The sequence below is a fragment of the Narcine bancroftii genome, chromosome 4 (assembly GCF_036971445.1).
Source record: "Narcine bancroftii isolate sNarBan1 chromosome 4, sNarBan1.hap1, whole genome shotgun sequence".
NCBI lineage: Eukaryota > Metazoa > Chordata > Chondrichthyes > Torpediniformes > Narcinidae > Narcine > Narcine bancroftii.
The window spans coordinates 203,022,272-203,048,199 of record NC_091472.1 but is presented as its reverse complement, the minus strand read 5'-3'; the positions used below and the strand labels follow the sequence as shown (position 1 = coordinate 203,048,199).

Below are 25,928 nucleotides of genomic sequence, written 5' to 3'. Positions count from 1 at the left end.
TATAAGTATTTTTAATATTTAGTGTCTTACAAATAAATACAGGTAATAACAGCCAAAAAATAAAATGACTTCTGCCCAGATTTTTGTTTGATCTTTTAAATAATAGAAATATTTTGTGCTGTCCACATTGAGGAGCAGGAACAGGAATGCGATGCATAGTACCTCACGTCTACATAACCTAACACGATCCCTGTTGATCACCACTTCCTTGCTCATTCTCCTTATCCCCTTAACCCACTGGATTCCAAAAATGCAATTAGATCTCAGCTTTGAATGTATTCAATGATCAAACATCCGCATCCCCATGTGGTGCAGAATCTGATAACCCTCTGCGCAGAGATTCTCCTTCACCACAGCTCGGAGGTGTCCCTTAGCTCGAGGCTACAGCCCCGAGTTTTAGACATTGTCCAGGGAAACAACCTCAGCATTCACCATTTCAAGCCGGCTCAGAAGCTTGTGTTATGGTGAGATGATCTCTTATTCCTCGAAATTCTGTGAAATGCAGCCTTTTGGGAGTAAGGTCTACAGCACAGCAGGAGCTAGATCCATTCCCCCCTCCCACCCACCCCCCCCCCACCCCACCGTCATCTCTCTCCATTCCCTGTCTCTTTTTGTACAGACACGATAAATTCCATCTAGTCCCTCATCACATCCAATTAACACCTTTTGTTGTCTGGATTCCTCCCCTATTCCGAGACTTTCTGATATATTCCTGCTTCTGCCTTTTCTGATTTTTTCCTTGAAGAAGGGCTCAGGCCCAAAATGTTAGCAACATATTTTGGTCTCCTATGGGTGCTAAAAAGACCGGCATTTCGGTGCATTTACTTTTCTTGTGACTGCCATTTCACTATTTCCTGCAGAATCATACAAAGTTCAGAGATTATATTAAATGTCACCCAGCTTTAACTCACAAGTGAACACAATTGTATGATGTACAACTATTGGCAATTGGACAATCTTGCTCAGTTATCCAGAGGGTAACTAGCACTGGAATTGGTAATATATCAGAGTTTAGAGAGTTTCACCTTAAATCACACATGTCAAACTCTGGCCCGCGGGCCAAATTTGGCCTGTGATATAATTATATTTGGCCCGCAAGATCATATCAAAAATGTATTAGAGGTGGCCCGCTGGCCGCCGCACAGTATAGCGCATGCACGGTAACTGCTGTGTCCCAGGATGAGAGAGAGAGAGAGAAAAATCCTGGTCCTTGAAAAGTAGTGGTGGGTGGTTTTATAAACACGCTGTCGTGTCCCCCCGCCCACCCCCCCACCGCAGCGCGGCCTGGCCAGTGTCAGGGGAAGCCAAGGCTGCTTCCCAGCGCCCGGAACCCCAGTGGCACAGTGTTTCTTGGAGCTGCAGATGGAGTCGGGACACCGGAGGGAAGATTGGGGCACCCCGCCGGGCGATGGGGGCGCCGGCCGCCCTACGCCTTCCCACCGGACCAGCGGTGGGTGCCCGGAGTACACGTGGAGAGCGAGGCTGGTCGGGAAAGGTCCTGGGACACCGGCACGGAAAGAAAAGGGGGTCCGGGAGAAACTCAGCAGGTCAAAGGGGGGTCCGAGAGAAACTCAGCAGGTCAAGGGTGGTCCGGGAGAAACTCAGCAGGTCAAGGGGGGTCCGGGAGAAACTCAGCAGGTCAAGGGGGGTCCGGGAGAAACTCAGCAGGTCAAGGGAGGTCTGGGAGAAACTCAGCAGGTCAAGGGGGATCCGGGAGAAACTCAGCAGGTCAAGGGGGGTCCGGCAGAAACTCAGCAGGTCAAGAGGGGTCCGGGAGAAACAGCAGGTCAAGGGGGGTCCGGCAGAAACTCAGGGGGGGCCTGACCTCGCCAGGACCATTGCCCACTCCCCCTCCCTGCCGCAGGCCGACCCGCGACGGGGCCGCTGATCCGCCGAGATGCCACCCTGCAGCGAGAACCGATGCCCCCGCACTGTCGTTGTCCAACCCGATCGCCCGCAATCCCCGCCCTCCCGCACACAGGCCTGAGTAAGTATTATGAACTTTAATCTCAGGATAAACGATCTTCCAAAAGTTTCATGTCACAGTGATAAATATATTCCTGGTTAAAAATGGTCCTGCACCTGGATACAAGCTCATTAGGCATAAAACTTGAAAAGTGTGTAAATCAAAGGATATCTGTACCAATGGAAAAAGGGCATGGCAAATAACCCTGCTAGAGTACATGCCCACAATCAGTCACCCATTTGATTGTTTCAGGAATCATGTTATTCTCCCACATTCTCAATAGCCCTCAGATTTTACTATTCGACAGCACACTAGCAACATTTGACAAATCCTCTATAGAGAAATATTATTTATTGAATATTTTATTTCTCATTTGTTAATGCTTCTGGAAAGAGTTTATCCAAAACTATTATTAAACATTTATTTTAATAAGAAAAAGTTTAACATTACATATGTTGAAAGAAGAGAAAACATGCAGATGTTGTTGAAAATTTTCAATAAATATTTAGTTCGGCCCTCGACTTATTCCAAGTTTTTAATTTTGGCCCTCCGTGAATTTGAGTTTGACACCCCTGCCTTAAATGATCAAATTTGAGCAAACTGATACAAAGGCAAACAGATTTATCTGCATCTTTCCTGGTATTTGAATTGAAAGTGGCAGCACCGTGATGCCTGGGCTTTAAATCTTTAAATGGCAGCACCATTAATGCCCAACTGCAGCCAGCAGTGATGAGCAGAGCTCCATGCCACAACAATCGTGACGATTGAATGGGCGGCCCTCCTTGAGGACAGCCCATTGCTGCAGTGCTTACCCTTATTTGCAGGGTACAAAATTATGCCTGTTCACCTGCCCAAAAACTAGCAATCATACTGCACAGAACAGGCCCTTGTCTATGCTGACAAAGTTGGCCCTCTGGACTGGTCCCAGTTTCCGGCATTTGGTCCACATCTTTCTAAGCCCTTTTTATCCATGTGTCTGTCCAAATGCCTTTTGAACATTTGTAATTATACTCACTTCTACGGCTTCTTCTGGCAGCTCATTCCATGTACCCACCACACTGAGTGAAACAGTTGCCCTTAAGATCCCTCTTAAAATCTCTCTACTATCATCTTAATGAATGCCCTCCAGTTCAAGTACTCCCCACAAAATAGGCTTTGAACATTCACTTTATCCGTGCCCCTCATGATTTTATAAACTGTAAAGTCACCCTCAACCTCCTACGCTCTAGGTAGTAAAGACCCAGCCTATCCCTATAACTCATGGCCTCTTGTCCAGCAACATCCTGGTGAATTTCCTCTGCATCCCTTCTGGCTTATTCAAATCCTTCCTATAACTGGGTGACCAGAACTGCACACAGTACTCTAAGTATGGTCTCACCAACACCTTGCACAGGTATATCGTGAAGTTCCAATTTTTGCACTCAAAATCTCACCCTTTCCATCTGAGCTGCCACTTCCATAGAATTATGATGCACCTGTGCTCCTCGATCTCTCTGTTCTACAACACTGGTCAGGGCTCTGACATTTGCCATTGCAAGTCCTGTCTTTGTTTGACTGACCAAAGGGCAACACCTCACACTTGTCAGTTAAATTTCATATGCCACTCCTTGGCCCACCTTCCCGACTGATCTGGATCTGTTGAAAACTTAGATAACCTTCCTTGATGTCCACTACACGACCAATCTTGGTGTCATCAGCAAATTTACTAATCATGATATCTCCATTGCCAACCAAATCAAGAATATGTATAACAAAGAACAGTGAATCTGGAAACGACTCCTGCTACACACCACTGCTTACAGGCCTCCAATCAGAAAAGCAGCCCTCTGACTCCTTCCACTCAGCCAGTTTTCAATCCAGTTGCTCATCTCTCCTTCGATCCCATCTAATTTAACGTTCCAGACTAATCATCAAAGCCCTTGCTAAAGTCCATCTGTACAACATCCTGCCCACACCAATCTACATGGTCGTCTCTTCAAAAAAAAACCTTAACAGGTTCAGGAAATCATGATCTCCCAGACTGACTACCTCTAATCAGTCCCTGCCTATCCAAATGCTGATAGAGCCTGTCCACCAGAATCCCCTTCTGCAGCTTTCCCCCTCCTGACATTGTGCTCACTGACCATTGGTTCCCAGTCTTATCCAGCTCAACACTGGCCAAAAATTGAAGATTTTTAATCTGCAGATTCCTTGTGGCTGATGAGACTGTGTTGACTGTAAGATCACATGATCTGTATGGACCAATTATATCACCACAATGAGTTCATTGGTCTATAAAACTCATTTAATTTATCTTCCCAGTCTTCATTTTATTAATCCAATTTCTTAATTTTATTCAATGCTTATTTTTAGCCATCCAGTTCTCTCAGTATTTTCTCATTTGTTTAATTCTTTTGCATTGTGGACTTCTGGACCACCTTGCCTTCATAGTGTCTGCTCCCTCTGTCTGAATCTCTCCTTCCTCTCAACACACCCAAGTGCCAATTGCATCCTTAGTCGCAGACTGGTATATTATTAACCATTTTAAAACTGCACTTCAAGGTTATTTATGATATGTATTGGAAAGAATTGTTTGATTACCACTAATGAACAAACTGATGTATATGGAAGATAATTAATGGTTGTTAATATTGAAATTGTAGCAAAAAATATTGCACAGAATTATTTCACTGACTTGGTCCAAAATATCAGCAGTCATAGATCTCACTGGGATTAAGATATATTGCAGATGTTAAATTGAATTAGCATCTACGTAATGATCTGCAGTTTTTGAACGTGATTAATAAAGTGGTGTAAAAGGCTAAAAATATACAAAATGAATAGCCAGGAAAGGCAATTACCCAACCTAACCTTGTCCATGGTGTATGATCTCAGTCAGGAGAGAAAGCCGTAGCATATTCCAATTTCTGAAGGGATCCATGGCACTTTTATCTAATCCTTTAGGCCGGTGGTTCTCAACCTCTTTTCGCCCTCAGACCATCTTTAAGTATTTCTTTGAGAGAAACACCGAAATGCTGGAGGAATTCAGCTGGTCTATTCACATCTAGAGGAGACACTTTCACCCCCACTTCCTCCCTCACCACTATTCGAGGCCCCAAACAGTCCTTCCAAATGAAGCAGCAATTCACTTGTGAATCTGCGCGGATCATCTGCTGCATCCGGTGCTCCCACTGTGGTCTCCTCCACATCAAGAGACTGGATGCAGATTGGGAGATTGCTTTGTTGAGCACCTTGGCTCTGTCTGCCCCAATAGTGTGGATTTCCTAGTGGCCACCCATTCTAATTCTCCATCCCATTCCCTCGCCGACATGTCTGTCCATGGTCTCGTACTGCCAGACTGAGGCCACCCGTAAACTGGAGGAGCAACACCTCATCTTCCGACTGGGCAGCCTCCAACCTGATGGGATTAATATCGACCTCTCTGGCTTTTGTTAAAACACCCCCCCCCCCCACCCCAACCACCTTCTTCCCCATCTTCTCTCCATTTCCTGTCTCCTTTTGCACCGACATGATAAATTCTCACCCAGTCCCTTATCGATCCAATTAACACCTTTTGTTGGTCTAGATTCCTCCCCCATTGTTTGAATTCTGAGACTTTCTGATATATCCTGCTTCTGCCTTTTCCTATTTTACCTTGAAGGAGGTCTCAGGCCTAAAACATCAGTGGCATTTCTTTGTCTCCTATAGGTGCTGAATAAACCAGCTGAGTTCCTCTAACATTTCAGGGTTTATAAGTATTTCTTTACCTACCTGTGACAAACTAAGATCCTCTGGTGGTGCTGTGGGGAGGGGGTATTGCTGGTGCTGGGCTGGCGAGCTTGTTCCTTCCCTCACCATCAATCAAGAAACAGGGTTTGAGAGGGAGATTTTGTATACCACATGTAAAACTCCTGAAGATTTTTATTGAAAGAAATATATCTACAGTTGTGGTTTAAATATTGCTAAATAAAATATTCAAATCAAGAAACAAGTGCCTGGGTAAAATATGATAAAAGAAGGCATATTTAATTATGCAGATTATTTCAATTGGATGCCAAAGGAACATCTAAAAACCAGGAATACAAGAACATTCAGGTGAAAATTTGCGCTCCATGTTAACTCACCTTAAATCAATGCTCACTATTTTTAAATTTTCTGCCCAGAAAAAGATTGTTAGCATTCACACAATCTATTGCCCAATGATTTTTTTTAAGGTCACCCCCCCCCCCCCCCCCCCTCAACCTTGCACTCCCTGGGGGTTGGGGTGGGTCGAACCTCTAACTCAATCCCTCCGGTCCCAGTAGCATCCTTGTGAATCTTTTCTCCAACCATTCTGTCTTAATAACTTTTTTATATTCATGAGAGTCAGTTACTAAGTCAGCACAATGGGCCAAAGAACCTGCACTGTGCTTTCGATTTCTATGTTCTAACTGATGAAAAAGCTTGAAGAGCCTAAACCATCCAAGTGTAGTATCTTGTTTGGGTGGCCAAACCAATGCATTTTAGCTTTTCAATAGCTTTATCAGAATGTTTTGAAGTGTCATTAATTTATTATTGATGAATTCCAGCCATTTTTCTTTGGTTCATTTAAATATCCATTAATTATACAAATGAGCCTGTGTTTCCTTGAACCTAAGTGTGTGTTTAATATCAAAAGATGTCAAGCTCTTCCTTTAACTTAAATGAATTGCTTTGTCCTATCTATTTGATCTAAATCCCAGCTCCTGTCTGCCTTTTGGTCCATGTGCATCCCTGCAACTGGTTCCATGCATTTGTGTCCTTCATTTTAACTTGCTGAATAAATTACAAGTAATGATAAACATGCAGTAATAGTCTCAATGCAGAACCCCATCCCTGCCCCAGAGAGATCTTTTATGCCTGATGCCTTTGACCAAGCCTTCCAAGTTTACATAAAGTTGAGAACTCTTCCATTCCCACCAGCCCTTCACTTTACTTCAATGCCAATGAATCTCAATTAAAGAATTTCTACATTGTTTTATGGTCTTACTGGGGCTTTATACCATAATTTCCAGCCATCACACCAACAGGGAAATGGTTAACTGTGCAGAAAATACTGAAGATTATTGGGGTTAATTGAAGAAGGAAATCGGATTTGAATGCCTCTTGGAGAATGCAAGCACCAAAGTGCAAAACTGAAAGGCCATCAACTTTGTAGTTAAATTTTATGATTCTACATAAACAGCTTTATGAAAACGTTCAGCTATTTTCCTTGAGCCAGCAATCTGAAATTGCAGCTGTATTACCACATTATCTGTTTGCACTGATATACAAATCTGAAGAAATTGGAACTCTTCCTGGAAAGGTGCTGCCTTGGCAACCACTGTTATGTCTCCTCATCCTTACCAAGCATGTCCTGAATCCACGTATCTCAGCGAATTGATATGATTTCCATACTCAATTTCAGATGCCGTTGTAATTTTATTTCCTCTCACAGCGATATTTAATCCCAGGATGTGGAGGAACAGTGCTGTATATTCTGTCCCTCAGCCTCCAACCAGACGCCAACAATATTCGACACTTCCACTTTCTGTTAACCCTTTGCCCTGGTCTCTGTCTTTCCCCTACTTCTCTGCACCCTTCCTCCAGCTCCTTTCCCTTCCTTCCTTCCCCTGTCAGAGAGTTATCTTTCTGGGCCACCTCCTCCTATCTTTCTAGGCCGCCTCCTCCTATCTTTCCGGGCCGCCTCCTCCTATCAGCTTTTTTCTCTTCAACCCTCCCAATTGTTTACACCTGTTACCCATCATCTGTGAGCCTGTGCTCACCACCACCCCTCCCACCTGTTACCCATAACCTATGATCCTGTGCTCCACCATCCCTCCCACCTGTTACCCATCACCTGTGAGCCTGTGCTCTCCACCACCCCTCCTACCTGTTTCCACCTGTTACCCATCAGCAGTGAGCCTGTGCTCTCCTCAGCCCCTCCCACCTGTTACCCATCACCTGTGAGCCTGTGCTCTCCGCCGCCCCTCCCACATGTTTTCACCTGTTACCCATCACCTATGAGCCTGTGGTCTCCACTGCCCCTCCCACCTGTTTCCACCTGTTACCCATTACCTATGAGCATGTGCTCTCCTCAGCCCCTCCCACCTGTTACCCATCACCTGTGAGCCTGTGCTCTCCACCGCCCCTCCCACATGTTTTCACCTGTTACCCATCACCTGTGAGCCTGTGCTCTCCACCGCCCCTCCCACCTGTTACCCATCACCTGTGAGCATATGCTCTCAAGCCCCTTCCAATACCTTTTCATTCAGGCATCTGCCTGATTTTTAGCCCTCCCGAGGAAGGCCTCAGGCCCAAAACGGCAACTGGTTTTACATTCTTTGGATGTTATGTGACCTGCTGAGTTTCTTGCGCACTTTTGCGTACTGCACTAGACCCCAGTTCGGCAGATTTTGTTCCCCCTGGACCTGTTTCATCGAGTGGATTCTTGTTCCCAGATTTTATTGCTACTGGCCATCCTCTCTCTTAGCACCTGTGTTTGGAAAGTCCATTCATAGATTCTTAGGTTGGTTATTTCGATCAATACCTTACTTTTATTTTCTTTGCTTTCAAATCTATCTGTCAATATTTAAGCATTGTATATTATTTCGATGCTGCGCTGGATGGGTCACGTCTCCAGAATGGAGGACCATCGCCTTCCCAAGATCGTGTTATATGGCGAGCTCTCCACTGGCCACCGTGACAGAGGTGCACCAAAGAAAAGGTACAAGGACTGCCTAAAGAAATCTCTTGGTGCCTGCCACATTGACCACCGCCAGTGGGCTGATAACGCCTCAAACCGTGCATCTTGGCGCCTCACAGTTTGGCGGGCAGCAACCTCCTTTGAAGAAGACCGCAGAGCCCACCTCACTGACAAAAGGCAAAGGAGGAAAAACCCAACACCCAACCCCAACCAACCAATTTTCCCCTGCAACCGCTGCAACCGTGTCTGCCTGTCCCGCATCGGACTTGTCAGTCACAAACGAGCCTGCAGCTGACGTGGACTTTTTACCCCCTCCATAAATCTTCGTCCGCGAAGCCAAGCCAAAGAGTATATTATTTAGGAGGTGTGCTGCAAAACATCCCAGGATTTCTCCCATCAATATAGAATGTTATGAAAATTATACACGTGGGGTGCACAATTGAAATTTAAATTGTTTCTGTTATTAAAGAGCTTCTTTCTTTTTCCAGATTCAAGGGGGTGACCCATCTGGTACCGGCACTGGTAAGACTTGGTCTATTTTTGAATTAGAGTTTGCAGGAGTGTATAGAGCTAGGAATAAATGATACATGCAGGAGAGAAGGGAAACCAAGGGAGTTCATTGGAGTTCCTCTTCTGTGGAAGCCTTGCACCCTGGGTGTTCGAGGCACTGTCGCTCATGAAGGCTGTTGTAAAGAGACCAGAAATCCTCTGCGCAATGGCCTGATAGTTTATTAGTTAATCATTACAGGCATGCTCTCTATAACACGGTTAATACTTTCCATGCAAGTTCAGTGTGGGAAAACTGCACTGTTCAAAACATTATTACAATGTACAATGTGATATGTTGCAATCCTATAAAAGGGATATCTAAAACTGATCTTTATGGGCAATAGTGAATATCATTTATTTAAGAAAATATTTGTCTAATATAGATTTGTGTCAAATTGCCCACATGAGACTTTCACCTAAGTTAGGCCATTACCACCACAGGATAGTGCAAGAGCCCAATCACAGCGGAGGCAGCAATAACTTTCAACACAGCCACTCAGCACTCACTGTTCCACAGCCAATTCCAGGGGTTCTCCTCCATACAAATTGGCGTGGTTCAGTGGTTTGGAAACTCTCTGGTCTGACCTAACCCTGACCTAGGGGTTCCCCGCCACACAAACTGGCGTTGTTCATTGGTTGGAAACTCGCTGGTCTGACCTTAACCCCAGGGTTCCCCTCCATATAAACTGGTGTTGTTCAGTGGTTTGGAAACCCGCTGGTCTGTCACATCATGGCAGAGACGGAAGGGCAGCGTGCTGAGGGTAGAGCAGGGAGCCTGATCACAGCGGGGACAGCAATAACTTTCAACACAGCCACTTAACTCTCTCTATTCCAGACCTCAGTGCCTGCATTTCAAATATTTTAAACTAGAGTTTTGCAAATTATTAGGAGGTGGTTTAAATAAAACTTTAACTTTGCAAATTGAAAACTGCGGGTCAGAAATTTTAAACCTCGTTAAATCAAAACCCATGCTGCTAGAAACCATGTTAGACAGGGTATGCCTGCACTTGGATTTGAATTATTTCCCAATTTAAAAAAAATTTAGATATACAGCAGGGTAACAGGCCTTTTCGGCCTATGTGATTTCGGCCAATTACATCTGATTGACCTGAATTGGAGGAAACTGGAGCTCCGGGGTAAACCACGCAGACATGGGAAGAATGTACAAACTCCTTAAAGAGAGCACAGGATTCAAACCCCAGTCCCCCTCACTGGCGTTGTGCTAACCACAATGTTTCAACATGTTTTCCCTTGCTCAGCACATCAAGTTAAGGCTCAGCGCAACGTTTCACATTGTAGATCACAGCACAAACAGTTTCTGTATTTTTACAATTTGTTTATCCTTAGATAGCAGTTTGGCCTTGTGAGTGTTGCTATAAAACTCTTCATTTTCAAGCAAATAGAATAAAGAAATTACTCAGTTGATGCAACGCAGTATCAAGGCACACCCACTTCATATGCTTTTAAGTAGAAGATGAGTTATCTGGTGGTGAAGAAAATATTGTTTTATTTCCTTCATTTAGTTGAGGAGTTTGATTGAAGAATATTGCATATCACTTTTCATGCTGTGGTATGAAGTACAGGTACTCCCCGACTTACGACTGTAATTGGGACCGTGGGATTGGTTGTATCTCGGAATGGATGCAAATCGGAATTTTGCCCGCGTGCGTGGAGCTCCAAGTCTTAAAGCAAACTTTTTAATCAAATCTCTTCTTCATCGTAGATTTTTGTTGTATTTTACAAACTAGTACAGGAATACAGGGCACGTAAGATCCAAAATGTACGTATTTACTTTGTTAGTTGGCATTCCAGGGTCCATAGGCTGGGTATGGCCATCTTGATTCCTGTGCGCATGCCTGAGTCACCGGTTAGCACATGTGCAGTGGGCTCGTGTATTGGACTTTGGTTGGCACATGCGTGAGAGTTAAGCGCCCTGACGATATTGAATTTGTGACCTTAACTCTCGTGCATGTGCCAACCGAACTCTAATATGCGAACCCACCACACATGTGCCAACCGGTGATTCCCGCATGCACATAGGAATCAAGATGACTGCTGTCAGCCTGTGGATCCCAGGATGCCGACTAACAAAGTAAGTATGCACATTTTGGCTCTTGCATGCCTTGGATCCCTGTTATAGTTTGTCAAATACAAATAAACTGCTTAAATTTTACATTTTTAAAAAGAAATTTGGTTGTATGTGCGGATGGATGTAAGACAAGTAGGTTGTAAGTTGGTGAGTACCTGTACTTATTCCAGGTATAGATGAAGGCACTGGAGTGATCATACACTAGTCAGACCATCCATTGATTGTTCCTCCAGTATCTCGGTGGCTTTTTCTATCTGCAGACTTTCGTGTTTCTCCCATTGATCCCTTGTTGGAGAGCAGCCATTTTCAATCTATTTTTGGCTATGGCCCCCTTGGGGCTCTGCTTAAAGTTTATGGGCCCCTTTCCCTGTGAAGCTGCCAAGCTTTGGTTTCTTCTGTACTTCTCCTCTACCCACTATTAAAAAACCCCCAAAAAATAATGTTACATGAGGTGAAAAGAAAACAAGGCTTTTACTTAAATGAGCTGTGGCCCCTGGAAGTGGGGGGGGGGGTGTGTGGTGCATAGGGCCCCTGTCGAGAATGGCTGTTGTACAGCTCCATCGGAAAATTGGAATTCGGGAATAACTGAATAATTTTGGAAGCAAACGAGAAATGTTCTGAGAATCCATTCCCAAGGACAAATTGGTGATGCTAAGATACACGGGGACTAATTATTACCAGAGCGATGTGGAAAATTGAGGAGCAGACAAAGAATTGCTAAAGAAACTTAGCAGTTCAGACGCATCCTTGGATCAAGATAGCCAGTGACCTGTCCCCCCTTCCCCCGCCTCCATGGATGCTGTCTGACCAGCTGTTCTTTGTCTACTCAGGATTTCAGCTTCTGTGGCTTTTGTGTTTCTCTGTTTGAAAAATTGTTATTCATTCCATCTCTCATAATCATGCCAAAATTTGACCATGTTGCACAGTGGTGATAAAGGTATTGGGGAACTGTATGGACACTAGAGTGGAGGCCAAGATCAGATCAGCCATGATCTTACTGAATGACAGAACAAAATTAAGGGGCAAGTTCCACAGAAGCTTCCTTTTCTCACATTGTTATGGTATTGATTCAATTGAAATAAGTAAGTCGATTAACCCTGTACAAACCAGAAGGGTGAGTACTGGGTCAATGGTCAGTTACTTGAGTGTGGAAGAACAGAGGGAGCTTGGGTCCAAATTCATACAACCCTCAGGGTCGCCGCACAGATTGATAGATAGTTAAGAAAGCCAATGGGATGTTTGGTTTCATTAATAGGGGGATTAAGTTCAGGAGGCAAGAGGTCATATTGCAACTCTATGAATCTCTGGTAGGAGCACACTTGGAGTATTGTGTTCACCTCATTATAGGAAGGATGTGGAAGCTATGGAGAGGGTCCAGAGGAGATTTAGCGGGATGTTCCCTGGATTGGAAAATGTGTTTTATGAGGCAAGGTTAGCAGAACTGGGACTTTTCTCTTTGGAGTATGGAAGGATGAGAGGAGACTATAAGAGACATAAATAGGGTGGACAGCCAGCACCAGGGCAGGAACAGCAATGCCAGAGGACATCTCTACAAAGTGAACGGAGGGAACTTTAGAGGAGACATCAGGGGTAGGATGTTTTTTATACAGGGAGTTGTGGGTGCCTGGAATGCCTTACCAGAGATGGTAGCGGAGATGAAACATTAGGGGATTTAGAAAGTCTTAGACAGGCGCGTGGATGGAAGAAAAATAGAGAGTTATGGGGTGGGGAAGGGTTTAGTATTTTTTAAAGGAATATATGCGTCGACAAAACATCAAGGGCTGAAGGGCCTGTACTGTGCTGTAGTGTTCTATGTTCAATGTTCTAAATCAGTGGTTTTCAAACTGTCCCCCTAAACTCACATTCCACCTTAAGTATTCCCTAAGCCATCAGAACTCTGTGATTAGTAAGGGATTGCTTAAGGTGGTATGTGGGTGGGAAGAAAAAGTTTGAAAACCACTGTTTTCATCGTACCGAATTGACTTGTTATGTGCACGGTTTCATAACTCCAAAGGAAATGGGCCAATGACAATTTTTCTCAAGCAAAATATTTCAGTAACAATTGGGTCTCGAGCAGTGATTCTCAACCTTCCCATCCCACCTTAAGTAATCCTTTACTAATCACAGAGCACTGATGGCATAGGGAATACTTAAAGTGGGATGTGAGTGGAAAGAAAAAGGTTGAGAACCACTGACTTAGGGGATTTTTGTTTGGATGGAAACATTTTCTTCAAAAGTATTTTTTTGTTGTTGTTCAAGTTCCAACCTTCTTTTACTTATTGCATTTATTATTTCAGCAGTATTTGTCTTTCCTTTGATTTCTCTTAACAAATCCGTGAGCAAGGACCACAGGTTTAATTTAATCAATTTAATTTGGAGTTACAGCGGGGCCCATACCTACAAACCCTGTTCTCAAAATGCACCTGTTTTTCAGGATGCTCCCCACAAAATAAACTTTCCTTTATACAGAATTCAGTCAACAATGGATGGATACCATACTTCCAGTCATATTGAAAATTCCAAACTCATACTTTATTGGATCCATGTTGTAAAAGGGCCAGCATGGTTGGCGTAGCAGTTAGCATAACAATATTACAGGGCCAGCAACCTGGGTTCGAATCCCGTGCTGTGTATAAGGAGTTTGTACATTCTCCTCATGCCTGCATGGGGTTTCGCCCGGGGGCGTGGCAGGGGCTTCGGTTTCCTCCCACCCTTTAAAACGTACAGAGGTTGTAGGTTAATTGGGCAGGATGGCCATGTTGGCCGGAAGGGCCTGTTTTACCGTGCTTCACATCCAAATTTTTTAAAAATAAAAAATTTACATTATGACAGGCCCCAATGCAGACATCCCAGTAGTTCTGAGTCTTGTAAGGAGACTCCATCCCGTCGAATGTGTGTTGATTTACAGTTAAATTGCTCTTCCAGATGCAGCTCTCCCCATGGGAACAACTTGATGCAGATATTGAGTCTGGCTCCATCACCAGTCCTGGCGAACTTTGCAAGCCTCCGCTGAATGTATTTTCAGCAGCTGGTGAAATGTAGACTTATGCTATCACTGGTGCGAAGATTTTAAGAGGCAGGTACAAGTGCTGCATTCATTTTTTGGAATCCAGTGTTTTAATTATATTAGTTTATGCTTTGGCTAGAAAAAAATTGGAAGTTCTATGGAGGGAAATTATTTAAAAACGAAACATTTAAAGCGATGATTGCTATGTCCCTCAGACATATGGAATTGTAATTTTTTTTTTTTTTTTTGTTTATGCCATTTGGCTCCAGACCTCATGGCAGCCTAATAACGTGAACCAAACCTCTAAATTCCAGGGGTGAGGTGACCATCATCCTCAGCTTTTGCCAAAGAGAGGCCCAATGCGAACGGGAAAGACAACATCGCATATCACACTCGGGTAGCATTCAACCCAATGGCAACCCACACCACTCACACTGACTTCTTCATCTCGTTTCCTTCTCCATTTGTTCATCCATTCTACCCTCCATCTGACCGCCTCTTCCCCGCCGGTTCCACTTGACATCTTCCTGCCTCAATCCCACTCCCCCCCTCCCAAAATTCTGGTATAAAGGACCATCTTTCCTGTCCCTTCCCAGTCCTGATGTGTCGACTTGCACTTTTGTTGCTTCTGCAAATGTGCTCGCCCCACCAAGTTCCTCCAGTGCCATCTATTTTAGTATAGATTCCAGCCTCTGCAGTCTCTTTTGACTTCATCTTATTGATATCATCTAATTGATGTGGTTGGTTGTGAGCATGTAATCCTTTGTGCCAGTACACACGGGATGCTGGCAATGCAACCATTTCTTTATTATTCATGCCCAAATATTTGCGAACAGGAAAACTGTTAACAGGCAATCATGTTGGGAGGTTTAGAGGCACATATAGGCTAGATTTAAATTTACTTCCCAAAAGAGCAATTAGTAAACCAGATCAATATTTTTGCATCCACCCAATAGTTCCATGGTTACTAAGAACAACTTTAATTCCAGCTTCTTACACCGACCTGAATTTCAATATCTTAGCTACCATGCAGGAATTCAAACTAATTGTTTAGATCAGAAGTCCAGAGCTTTGGACTTTATTGCTGCACTGCCACCCCCAGCATAATTCCCAGATGCCAACCCCTTGAGATGTCACACCAGGTCTTTTTGGATAGCGTGAATCTAATTTCGACGTGCAGCATGGTAACAGGTCCACAAGCCTCGCCACCCCATTAACCCACAACCCCCCCCTCCCCATGCATTTTTGAATACTGGGAAGAGACCGAAACGCTGGGAGGAAACCCACGGGGAGAACGTACGAACTTCTTACAGACAGCGCCAGATTTAAACCTGCGTTGCCGGTGCCGTAACAGTGTTGCGCTTGCTAACTGTGCCACCCTAGAACAATCATGGAAAAATGGAGCTTTGCTCCTCCTGTGTAATTTTCTACATCACATGCAATCTGTCTAATTATCATGGAATAATTCAGGGAAATTTTGAGGCTAACACAGCAGCCGTTGCTGCTGAGGACTGTGAGCTGGTTGTTCATCTCTTAATTAAGCTTCCCATGTCTCAGCTTGAGTCATCGCTCTGCAAACTGTAGTTACATCTGAATGCTGTTGAAATGATTTATGTGTTTCTGCACCACCGACAAAGTCAGCTCCGTGTTTGGCACAATTTGATCTGAGAACACTATATTATACTTTTTAAGGAAGTTAGTGACACTCATGATAGCATTGATGTATTTCTTTTAAAGACCCAGAGAAACAGAAAACACAGCTCAATAACAGGCCATTCTGGCCCACAAGCCCACACCAGTTAACCTATTAACCCCGTACATTCTTGGAGCATGGGAGGGAACTGGAGCACTCGGATAAGCTCACATGGACACAGGGAGAAGATACAAACTCCTTACAGACAGTGCCAGATTCGAACCCGGGTCGCTGGCACTGTGATAGCTTTGCACTAACCGTACTGCCCTATATTATTGAAACTATTTTAGTGGTTTACCTTTGGGAATCCAATTAAATAATTTGCAAATAAGTGACTATTTCTGTTTTGCTTACTGAAGAGAAATACATGGGCATTTGCATTTTTTTTTGTGTCTTGGAGAATAAATATTGAAAACCAGAATCTTAGTTGTTACAAGATTATGGCTCATAATTCCTTGTAGCTTTAAAATTTAGTCCTGGAAGAGGACATCATGTGATTTTTTTGAGGGCTCATTTTATTTTGCTCAATATTAGTCTATAGTGCATTTCTGAATAAGTTTAGCAGTAGAGTTTATGTTATCCTGGCCTGCATTCGTCAAGGAATTGAATTCAGGAGTAGAGGTCATGTTGCAACTCTACAAATCTCTGGTGAAACTACACTTGGAGTATTGTGTTCATTTCTGGTCACCTCATTCTTGGAAGGATGTGGAAGCCGTGGAGAGGGTGCAGAGGAAATTTACCAGGGTGTTGCCTGGAATGGAAAACTAGTCTTCTGGAGTGAAGAAGGATGGGGAGACTTAATAGACATGATTATGAGAGTCATAGATAAGGTGAACAGCCAACACATTTTTCCAAAGGTGACAGTAGTAAATACGAGAACACATCGGTTTCATTTGAGGGGAGGAAAGCTTAGGGGAGACGTGAGAGATCAATTTTATTTACACAGAGAGTAATGGGTGCTTGGAACAGGTTGCCAAGAGTGGGAGTGGAGGCTGGTGCAACAGTCTCTTCGGAACATGGATGTAAGAAAATGGAGGTTATGGGTGTGAAATGGGAAAAGTTTTGATCATTGAGTAGGTTTATGTAAGTCAGCGCAACATCGTGGTCCTGCTGCCTGCTTGTTCTCATGATTCAGGTGAAATTTAAAAGATCTCATGGAATTACTGAAGGGGAGCAATTCAAAGCTGCAAAGAATCTGTTGCACACATTCCTCACAGATTATCTGTTCGCTTGTAATTTGTGGAGCCTTGGTATGTCAAAAACCGCTCATACGTGTAAAAATAGTTCATTGAAGATCATCGTGAAAGGAACCAAACATGTCTTCATCGTTATTACTTTCCTTTTTTTAAAAAGAAACACTTTTGGCTGTGTTAACTCACTTTTGTCCTGAAAGATAAATTCTTCAAATCCCTTTTCACACGAAACATCATTGTTCCGGCTGCACCCTACAACTTCCTCCCCTTCATTACACACTGGTGATGTCTCCTCAGATATCTAATCTTTCCATTTCCTTTTCCAATTCAACCACACGTGTGGTGAAACTCAAGTTTCAGCAACTCCATTGCAACCTCCCTCAGCTCATTCCAGTCCCAAGAGAACTTTGACCGGATGTTCATTTCAATATCCCTGTTCATCCTATTTTCCTCTGATAACCATGGACTAAACATAATGTGCCTCATTAAACGTGTCTGTCTTTGTCATAGTCATCACTGACTGTTTAGAAATTCTGGATTTCATGCTCATCAGATTTAAAATTTTCCTCTATGTACTGTCATCACTTTATTTTGGCAATTACAAGGCTCAGTGACATTCTTTGAACCTGAACAATTGCTGACAAAGCCTATCCACATCCCTGGGTTGCTTTAATATTCAATGAATCTCCTAAATTTTCTTTATTCACCATCTTCCTCTCTCCCTGCAATCAGTAAGTATTTAAACAAATCTAAACACTTACTCATGTCTTAATTCTTGAATATCCTGTGATTAAATCACTTTGCAAACTTTGGCTATAGAAGGATGCCAATTTAAATTTAATTTAATTTAGACATACAGGCCAATTCGGCCCATGAGTCTGAACCGCCCAACTATACCCAATTAATCTACAACCCCACCCCCGTACTTTTCAAATGGTGGGAGGAAACCAGAGTCCCCGGGGGAAATCCACGCAGACACAGGGAGAAAGTACAAACTCCTTACGGACAGGGCGGGATTCGAAACCCCGTCCTGATCACTGGTGCTGCAATGGCATTGTGCTAGCCACTGTGCCAACCTGGCCACCCTCGTTTTGATGATCTATCTGACCACTGCTAGATGTGTAAGTTTGTATTTATTCAAAGCAGACAATTTAATTCTGCAATCTCATAACTATTGAATTTTTTTGGTTCTATTAATGATGTAATTTTTCTATATTCTTTAAAATTCATACTCTGCAAAAATGGTCTTGTATTTCTTTGAAAACCAATATAAAACTTAGGTCTTCATTGACATTTTTGTTCATCCAATGAATGGCCTTTCCACTCAAAATTCATCGAACTATGTACTGTCATTGAAGTGATTTTGGAAATTCTTTCTATTAAAAGCATATTATTAATCATTCTGATCTACCTCGTTACATTCTCTACTTTCAAATTTGTGCTGGTAAATTTTCATGCTAGGTCATTCACAGAAAATATCAAACGAAAACCTGACCTGAGTCTGAATAAATATAATTTTTTTCAATTTCTAGACCCAGCCATTGCCATGAATAACAGTCTCAAGGATGATAGTGATCTCCTTCAGGATGAAATACCAAATTTTGTTGAAGAACCTGGAGTACAGGTGGAAATTCCACTCAGAGCCCCATGACCTAGATAAAGTAGTTGCCCATGCTAGCACTCCATAACCTGACCTGAGCCTACATATTTTTATGGGGAAGGCCATAACTCAAGGTATTTATATAGTCCACAATGTTGGTCACTGAGAAATCTAATTAGTAATTCAAAGGAAACCAAAAGATTGCAAGAAGGTAGGACCCAGGAATATGATGCAGTTGAAATAAATGCTATTTTCAGAGGCTGGACAAGCAACATGGGAGAGGGGAGCAGAAGGTTGTGATGATAGATTTGAGTAAGAAACCACGGCAGCTCCATTGATTTGCTTTGCAGGTTATCTGGAATTGCATTGTAGTTTCTGGCATTGACGCTGGTCCCGCTGCATTCTAAACCACTTTGCAATTTCACTTTTCAATTGTTTTTGTGAGTTTTCTAAAGCAATCAATGACATTTGAATTAACGCAGCAGTAAATTGTCCTGCGGCAAAGGCGAAGATATTTCCTCCGGTTGCTTCCAAGTGCACGCATGGTAAATGATACTGGTGAGCAACAGGTAAAGAACTTCAAATTCCTGGCTGCCAACATCTCTGAAGATCGATCCTGGGGCCATCATGTTAATGCATTCACAAAGAAGGCTCGCCAGGGGCTTTACCTTGTTAGGAGATTGAGGAGATTTGGTTTGTCACCAAAGATTCTTGCAAATTTCTACAGGTGTATCATGGAGAGCATTCTGACTGGTTACACCACTGGGACAGAGATGCCAATGCACAGGACAGGAAAATGCTACAGAGGGTTGTAAACTCGGCCAATGCCATCATGGGCATTAGTCTACACTCCAATAAAGACATCGTTAAGTGGCGGTGTCTCAAGAAAGCAGCCTGTTTCATCAAGGATTGTCACCACCCAGGCCATGCCCTCTTCATATTGCTGCCATCAGAAATGAAGTACAGGAGTCTGCAGTCGCACACCCAACAGGATAAAAAAAACAGCTTCTTCCCCTGAATGGACAATCAACCTGTAGACACTACTTCACTTTTTCCCATGTCTTTGTGGGTTTCTTCCGGATGCTCCTGTTTCCTCCCACCTTTCAAAATGTATGAGACCTGTAGGTTAATTGTGGTATGTGGGTGGCACAGGCTTGTGGGCTGGAAGGGCCTGTTACTGTGCTGTATGTCTAAATTTAACATAAATGAGCAGTGTTAAACTAGCGTATCAGGCCCAAATCTTTATCTCCTATGGATGCTGTGAGAACAGCAGAGTTCCTCCCGAATTTCTGTGTTTTTTATGACAATCACGAGCTTCACTACATTTGGTTGCTTCATTGTGAAACCTCTTCAAGGGATGCCTACCATGAAGAAGGGAGTTCTGTGAGGGTCTCTCTCACCCACTCCCCATCTGCACTCCAGCTTCTCTCAAGCTCTAGGACCATGCTCTCACCCAGACTGGCTTCCACAGCCACACGTCCTTCCTGGTTACTTGCCTCCACCGCTATCTTGTGACTAATGGTTTCCAGCAAAGTTGCTGGGCCTCCCAGTTTGGCCCTCACAAGGACTTTGGGTGCCTGCACTACATTTACTGCTGCTCTCTTAGCTTCTCTCACCCTGTCCTATGTATCAATGTGCAGATACCAACAGACCCTCGCTCTCTCGCTACCATAGCTCCGAACCTCATTCGCCACAACCTGCCACGAACCTCCCCTACACTTCATCCTCCACCGGATCTACACACTCAACCAATGTATCTACACCCATCTGGTTTCCGTCAAGGATCGAAAGCTCGCCTCCCTGGAGACTGCTGCCTCTCCGATGTGTGTCTCCACCTTGGCCCCAGCAGCCTGCAGGACCAAGCCTCTGAAACAAACTCTCGCCCAGGCTCTGCCGGCCAACTGGACCGAGCCTCCGATACTGACTCTCACCCTGGCCCCTCTCACCCTTCCCTTCCTTCAACCCTCCATTCTGCTCACCTTTCCCTCCCTCCACTTCAATGGCCCTCACTCCAACCTCAGCCTGGCCTTTCTATCCAATCTTTCCCTCTCAGAGGCTGAATGCTTTGACCTCAATAGAGGCCTCGCCTTCATCCCCCTTTGCCCACACCTCATCGAGTTCTGCGCGTGCCGTGAACTCATCCTCCATTGGCTCCATTTCTGTGCCTACTTCCACAGCCAGGATTCTCCACCACAGACTCCATCTCCTGCCTTATACCTTCCTCCTCCTGGACACCTCATTCCATTCATTTGCCTGCTCTGGACCTTTATGCCACTGAAACATCAACCATCACAACTTCACCACTCCCCTTACTCATTCCAATCTCACCCCCTCGGAACGCCTGGGCTGCCACTCTCCCTGCGCTAATTCGAACCTCACTTTCAGACCCGCTGACCAGGGTGGTCTGGCGCACTGATCTCTATCTGGCTGAAGCCAGGCATCACCTCCTCTTCTTTACCCCTTCTACTTGAACCCGCCAAAACTCAACAAAGCACCGTTTCATACACTGTCTCTGAACTCATTACTTCTGGACATCTCCTACGGCCTCCAACATTGTTGTGCCTGGTTCTACCTCCTACCCAAGATCCATAAACCCGATTGTCTTGGTAGACTCATTGTTTCTGTGTGCTTCTGCCCCACCGAACTGATATCTGCTTAACTTGATTTTGTTTTTCACCTCTGGGCCAGTCCATCTCTACATACATCTGCGATACCTCACACACCGTCAATCATGCAACAATTTCCAATTCCTTGAACTCAACTGCCTCAACTTTATCACGGACATCCAATCACTATACACCTCTATCCCCCATACCAAAGGCCTCAATGCCCTTCATTTCTTCCTGGACAGACCCAACCTGTCACCCTCCATCTCCACCTTTCTTCGCCTGGCAGAACTTGTTCCCACCCTCAATAACTTCTCTTTTGACTCATCCCACTTTCTCCAAGACAATGGTGTAGCTATGGGTACCCACGTGGGCCCCCGTCTCCATCACACCTGCACCCAGAACAAGGTCTTCTGTGCCAGATCATCAGAGATGTACTTCTTCAAGCAATGTGGCTTCCCCTCTTCCACCATCAACTATCAGTTCCCTGAGCTCGACTGCCTCATCTTTACCATGGATATCCAATCATAAATTGGGCGGCATGGACTCAAGGGCTGAAATAGCCTGTTACCTTGCAATATGTCTAAATCTAAATTTTAAATTTAAAAAACTTGGCCCTCACCCACATATATTCAATTACCCGCACATCTGCCCTGGCCCCCTCCAAGAAGGACAGGAATTCCCTTGTCCTCATCTTCCACCCCACCAGCTTCCACATCCAGCGTATCATTCACTGCCACCTCCTACATGATCTCACTACGAGACACATCTTTCACTCTCCTTTCCTCTGCACATTACTTTGTGACTGATTCATCCATGACTCCCTCACCCACTCCTCCCTTCCCACCAATCGCTCGCTCGGTCCCTACCCCTGTGACCGCAGGAGATTTATTTAATTTTAATTAAATTTTGGCATACAGCGCGGTAACAGGCCATTTCGGCCATGAATCTGTGCAGCTCAATTTACACCCAATTAACCTAAATTCCAGTATGTTTCGAACAGTGGGAGGAAAACGGAGCCCCTGGGGAAAACCCACGCAGACACGGGGAGAACATACAAACTCCTTATAGACAGTGAACCCTCAGTCCCAATCACTAGTGCTGTAAACGTGTTGTGCCAACCGTGCTGCCCCAAGATACTCCAATTACTCAAGATATGCCCACACCTCCCTCACCACCATTCAGGGCCCCAAACAGTCCTTCCAAGTGAAGCAACTCTTGTGAATCTGTAGGGGCCATCTACTGCATCCGGTGCTCCCGCTGTAGTCTTCTCTACATCAGAGAAACTGGGCCCAGATTGGGAGATCGCTTCATTGAGCACCTTCTCTCAACCCACTGTAATAGCAGGGATCTCCCAGTGGCCACCCATTTCAATTCCCTGCCCCATTCCCTTGCATACATGTCTGTCCATGATCTCGTGCACTGCCAGATTGACACCATCTGCAAATGGAGGAACTCATATTCCCTCTGGACTCCCTCTGACCAGGTGGAATTAATCAACCTTTCTGGTTCTTAGACCCCCTACCTACTCCCCTCCTCTTTCCCTGTCCCTATTTCTCCTTTTCTCTCTTTCCCTTTCCCTCTGTCTTCTCTACATTCACAGAGCCATCCTCTCCCCGATCAATTTTCACCTTTCCTGTCCTCCGATCTACGTTTAATTACCACCGTTTGTCTGTTGGCCTGTGCTCCTCCCCCTGCCCCTTCCTCCCTTCTCCCCCATCCTTTCTGTTCTGCTTTTTGCTCATAACTTGACTGCTCTGGTTCGACACGTCAATAACATACCTCTACCTCCTCTGGGCGCTGTGAGACCTGAGTTCCTCCAGCATTTCTGTGTCTTTACTACAACCACAGCGTCTGGAGCCATTTGTGTTTCACACTGTTCAAATAGGGAATATTTTCAAAGGGTGGAGTCAATTGGGGAAGAGCTGCAAGACAAGGTAGGGTGAATGTGTGCCTAAGTATACACACCAGTAAATATGAATAAATACAGGCACAAAAAAGCCTTGTGGAAGCATCATATGATAGCAATAAGAGAGAGCTGATTAAGGTGAGAAGGGAATGGGGATTTGATATCTCAGTATAGGAACCCAGCCCGAAACCTTGACAGTCCATTTCTCTCCATGAATGGTAGCTTGCAACCTAAGTCCCTACAGGTCCTCATAGATCGGTGCATCCTGAGACCCTCCAGGTCCTCGTAGATCGGTGCATCCTGCGACCCTCCAGGTCCTCGTAGATCGGTGCATCCTGAGTCCCTTCAGGTCCTCGTAGATCGGTGCATCCTGAGATTTTCCAGGTCCTTGTAGACTGGTGCATCCTTAGACCCTCCAGGTCCTCGTAGATCAGTGCATCCTGAGACCCTCCAGGTCCTTGTAGATCAGTGCATCCTGAGATTTTCCAGGACCTTGTAGATCGATGCATCCTGAGTCCCTCCAGGTCCTCATAAATCGGTGCATCCTGAGTCCCTCCAGGTACTTGTAGGTCGGTACATCCTGAGATCCTCCAGGTCCTCGTAGATTGGTGCATCCTGAGATCCTCCAAGTCCTCGTAGATCGGTGAAGATTCCAGCATCTGCTTGTGTTTTTCTACCTGATATTCTGGGCTTCTTTGTATTCAGGAAAGATCAGAAAAGACCAAAGAATAGTCCAGACATGTGACAATATTGAAGGTTACTGCACCCGAAAGGATTGCAGAATAGTGTCAAAAACTTGATATCGATGAAAAGGACTTCCATTCTTCCAGTCTGGGGTAAAATGGTGACGGCACAAAGGAAAGGAAGTAAGATTTCTTAAAATGCCTGAGAGGGGTTTTTCTGGATCTGTTTGTTTCCACCCAGTGGGGCAATTCTGCATCACATTCCAGGGGTGGATTTGCATGTGTTTCTGCGTGAAGTATTTGAGAAACTGTGATCACACGAGCCCCTTTTAAACTGCAGCCCCTGGGCAGCCCTCCTGGGGCTCAGGTGCAATGACTGGGCCAAAGGTGCTGGAAGTACCTTTTAAATCGCGGGAGATTGACCCATTAAATCGCCAACCCAATGATTTAAGGGAGATCCCACCCCCGCAATAACGCATCACACCCTCACCGGAAGTACTGCTGGATGTTCGGATGCTGGCTGCCCGATGATGCACGCACGCAAGCGCTGATGACACCGGAATAAGCAGATCGGCCATTTTTGTTTTCAAATCGCCTATGGACGGGACCTGGGTAAGTTAAACTGAGTTCCCTGACTATCTCTGAGGTAGATCAGGGACCCGGTTGGATTCTGATGGGATTGACCCAGTCAGGCCCTTTCTAACTGCTGCGCAAATGCGGAAATTGCCTGGTTAACCCCATTTTACGCAGCAGTCAGAAAGGGCCGATTGTAATCAGATTTAGAATGGTAACGGAGAAGGAGAAGCAGGATCTAAGACATATTCAACAGGTTATGGTTAAATTCAATACATTTCACAGGGTTCTAATCAATTATGGCTGCTTGTTCTTGTTCACCAATGTTATTTGCCATGTCCTGTGCCCAGAATCACAACTATATTCATCTTCTCCTTGTGGAGATATCGGTGACAACTCGTCCTCGCACTGCCACAGCTGCAGACCTCATTGGCCTTACATCCACCGCTGGATCCATGCCTTTGACTCCCAACGCTCTACCCACCTGGCGTTGATCAAGGTTCACAAGCTCGCCTCCCTTGAGACTGCAGCCTCTGTAACGCTGAATGCGGGTACCCTTCTCTGCCCCTGCTTCCTGCTCTCCAGGGCTCCCGACGTCTCAGCTGCTGATTCGAACCCTGGCCCCAGTCGCCTACTCACCTGTGGCCACCAACTGGAACCCTGGCCCCAGCTGATAACTGACGGGAGCTACCAATGCCACGGCCGCCCACTTGAGCCTTGGCACGTTGGCCACTGCCGCCTGCTTACCAGAGCTCCTGACACTGCGATCACAAACTCTAGCCGCTTCCCGGAGATCCTGATGCCATGGATACCGATTCCAGCATGAACATCCACCGCCTACCTGCAGAAGGTCTCGACGCTTCAGCTGCCGGCTCTCGCCTGGGTCCCTGCTGCCCTCAGGCTGGAGCTTCCAATGCTGACTTTCACCACATGGCTCCTGATATAGGCTCCTACGGTGGTCCCGATCTTACTGCTGGTTCTCACTCACTCATCTCCCTCACTACTTCTTACCCTTCCCTATTCCCCTACATCTCCCCCTACTCTACCCCTATCTCTCCCTCACAGCTCCCCTCTTCTTCCAACCCCAACCCTCAGGCCTTCTCATCTCTCCCCCTCTCTAGTTACCCCCTACCCTCCTCCTCCCCACTCTGTCCTCCCCCACCCCCAAATCTCTCCTGACCTTCCCCACCCCAGTTCCCCCTTCTGACCTCCCCAGCCCTCCACCTTCCCCGCCCCCCCCCCAACTTCCCCTACCTTCCATCTCCACCCTCTGACCCCCCCACCTCCACCACACCGATTCCCACTCTGACTCCTGCTTGGTCTTTACCCTCCCCTCTGACCTTCCCTTCTCTGAGATGGAGCACTCGGTCCTGAGCAG

General features: G+C 45.2%; 1 protein-coding gene across 4 annotated transcripts in view; it reads left to right on the top strand.

The window, feature by feature from the left end:
* The window catches only part of ppil2 (peptidylprolyl isomerase (cyclophilin)-like 2), a 408,077-nt gene that overhangs the window by 261,841 nt on the left and 120,308 nt on the right, over positions 1–25,928 (top strand). For all 4 annotated transcript variants that reach the window (XR_011356343.1, XM_069933672.1, XM_069933670.1 and 1 more), the window contains one exon: positions 9,137–9,170. Coding sequence is in view for 3 of the 4 variants with exons in the window: in XM_069933672.1 (XP_069789773.1) it covers positions 9,137–9,170 (34 nt within the window). In the remaining variant the exon portion in view is untranslated. The remainder of the gene's footprint in view (positions 1–9,136; positions 9,171–25,928) is intronic.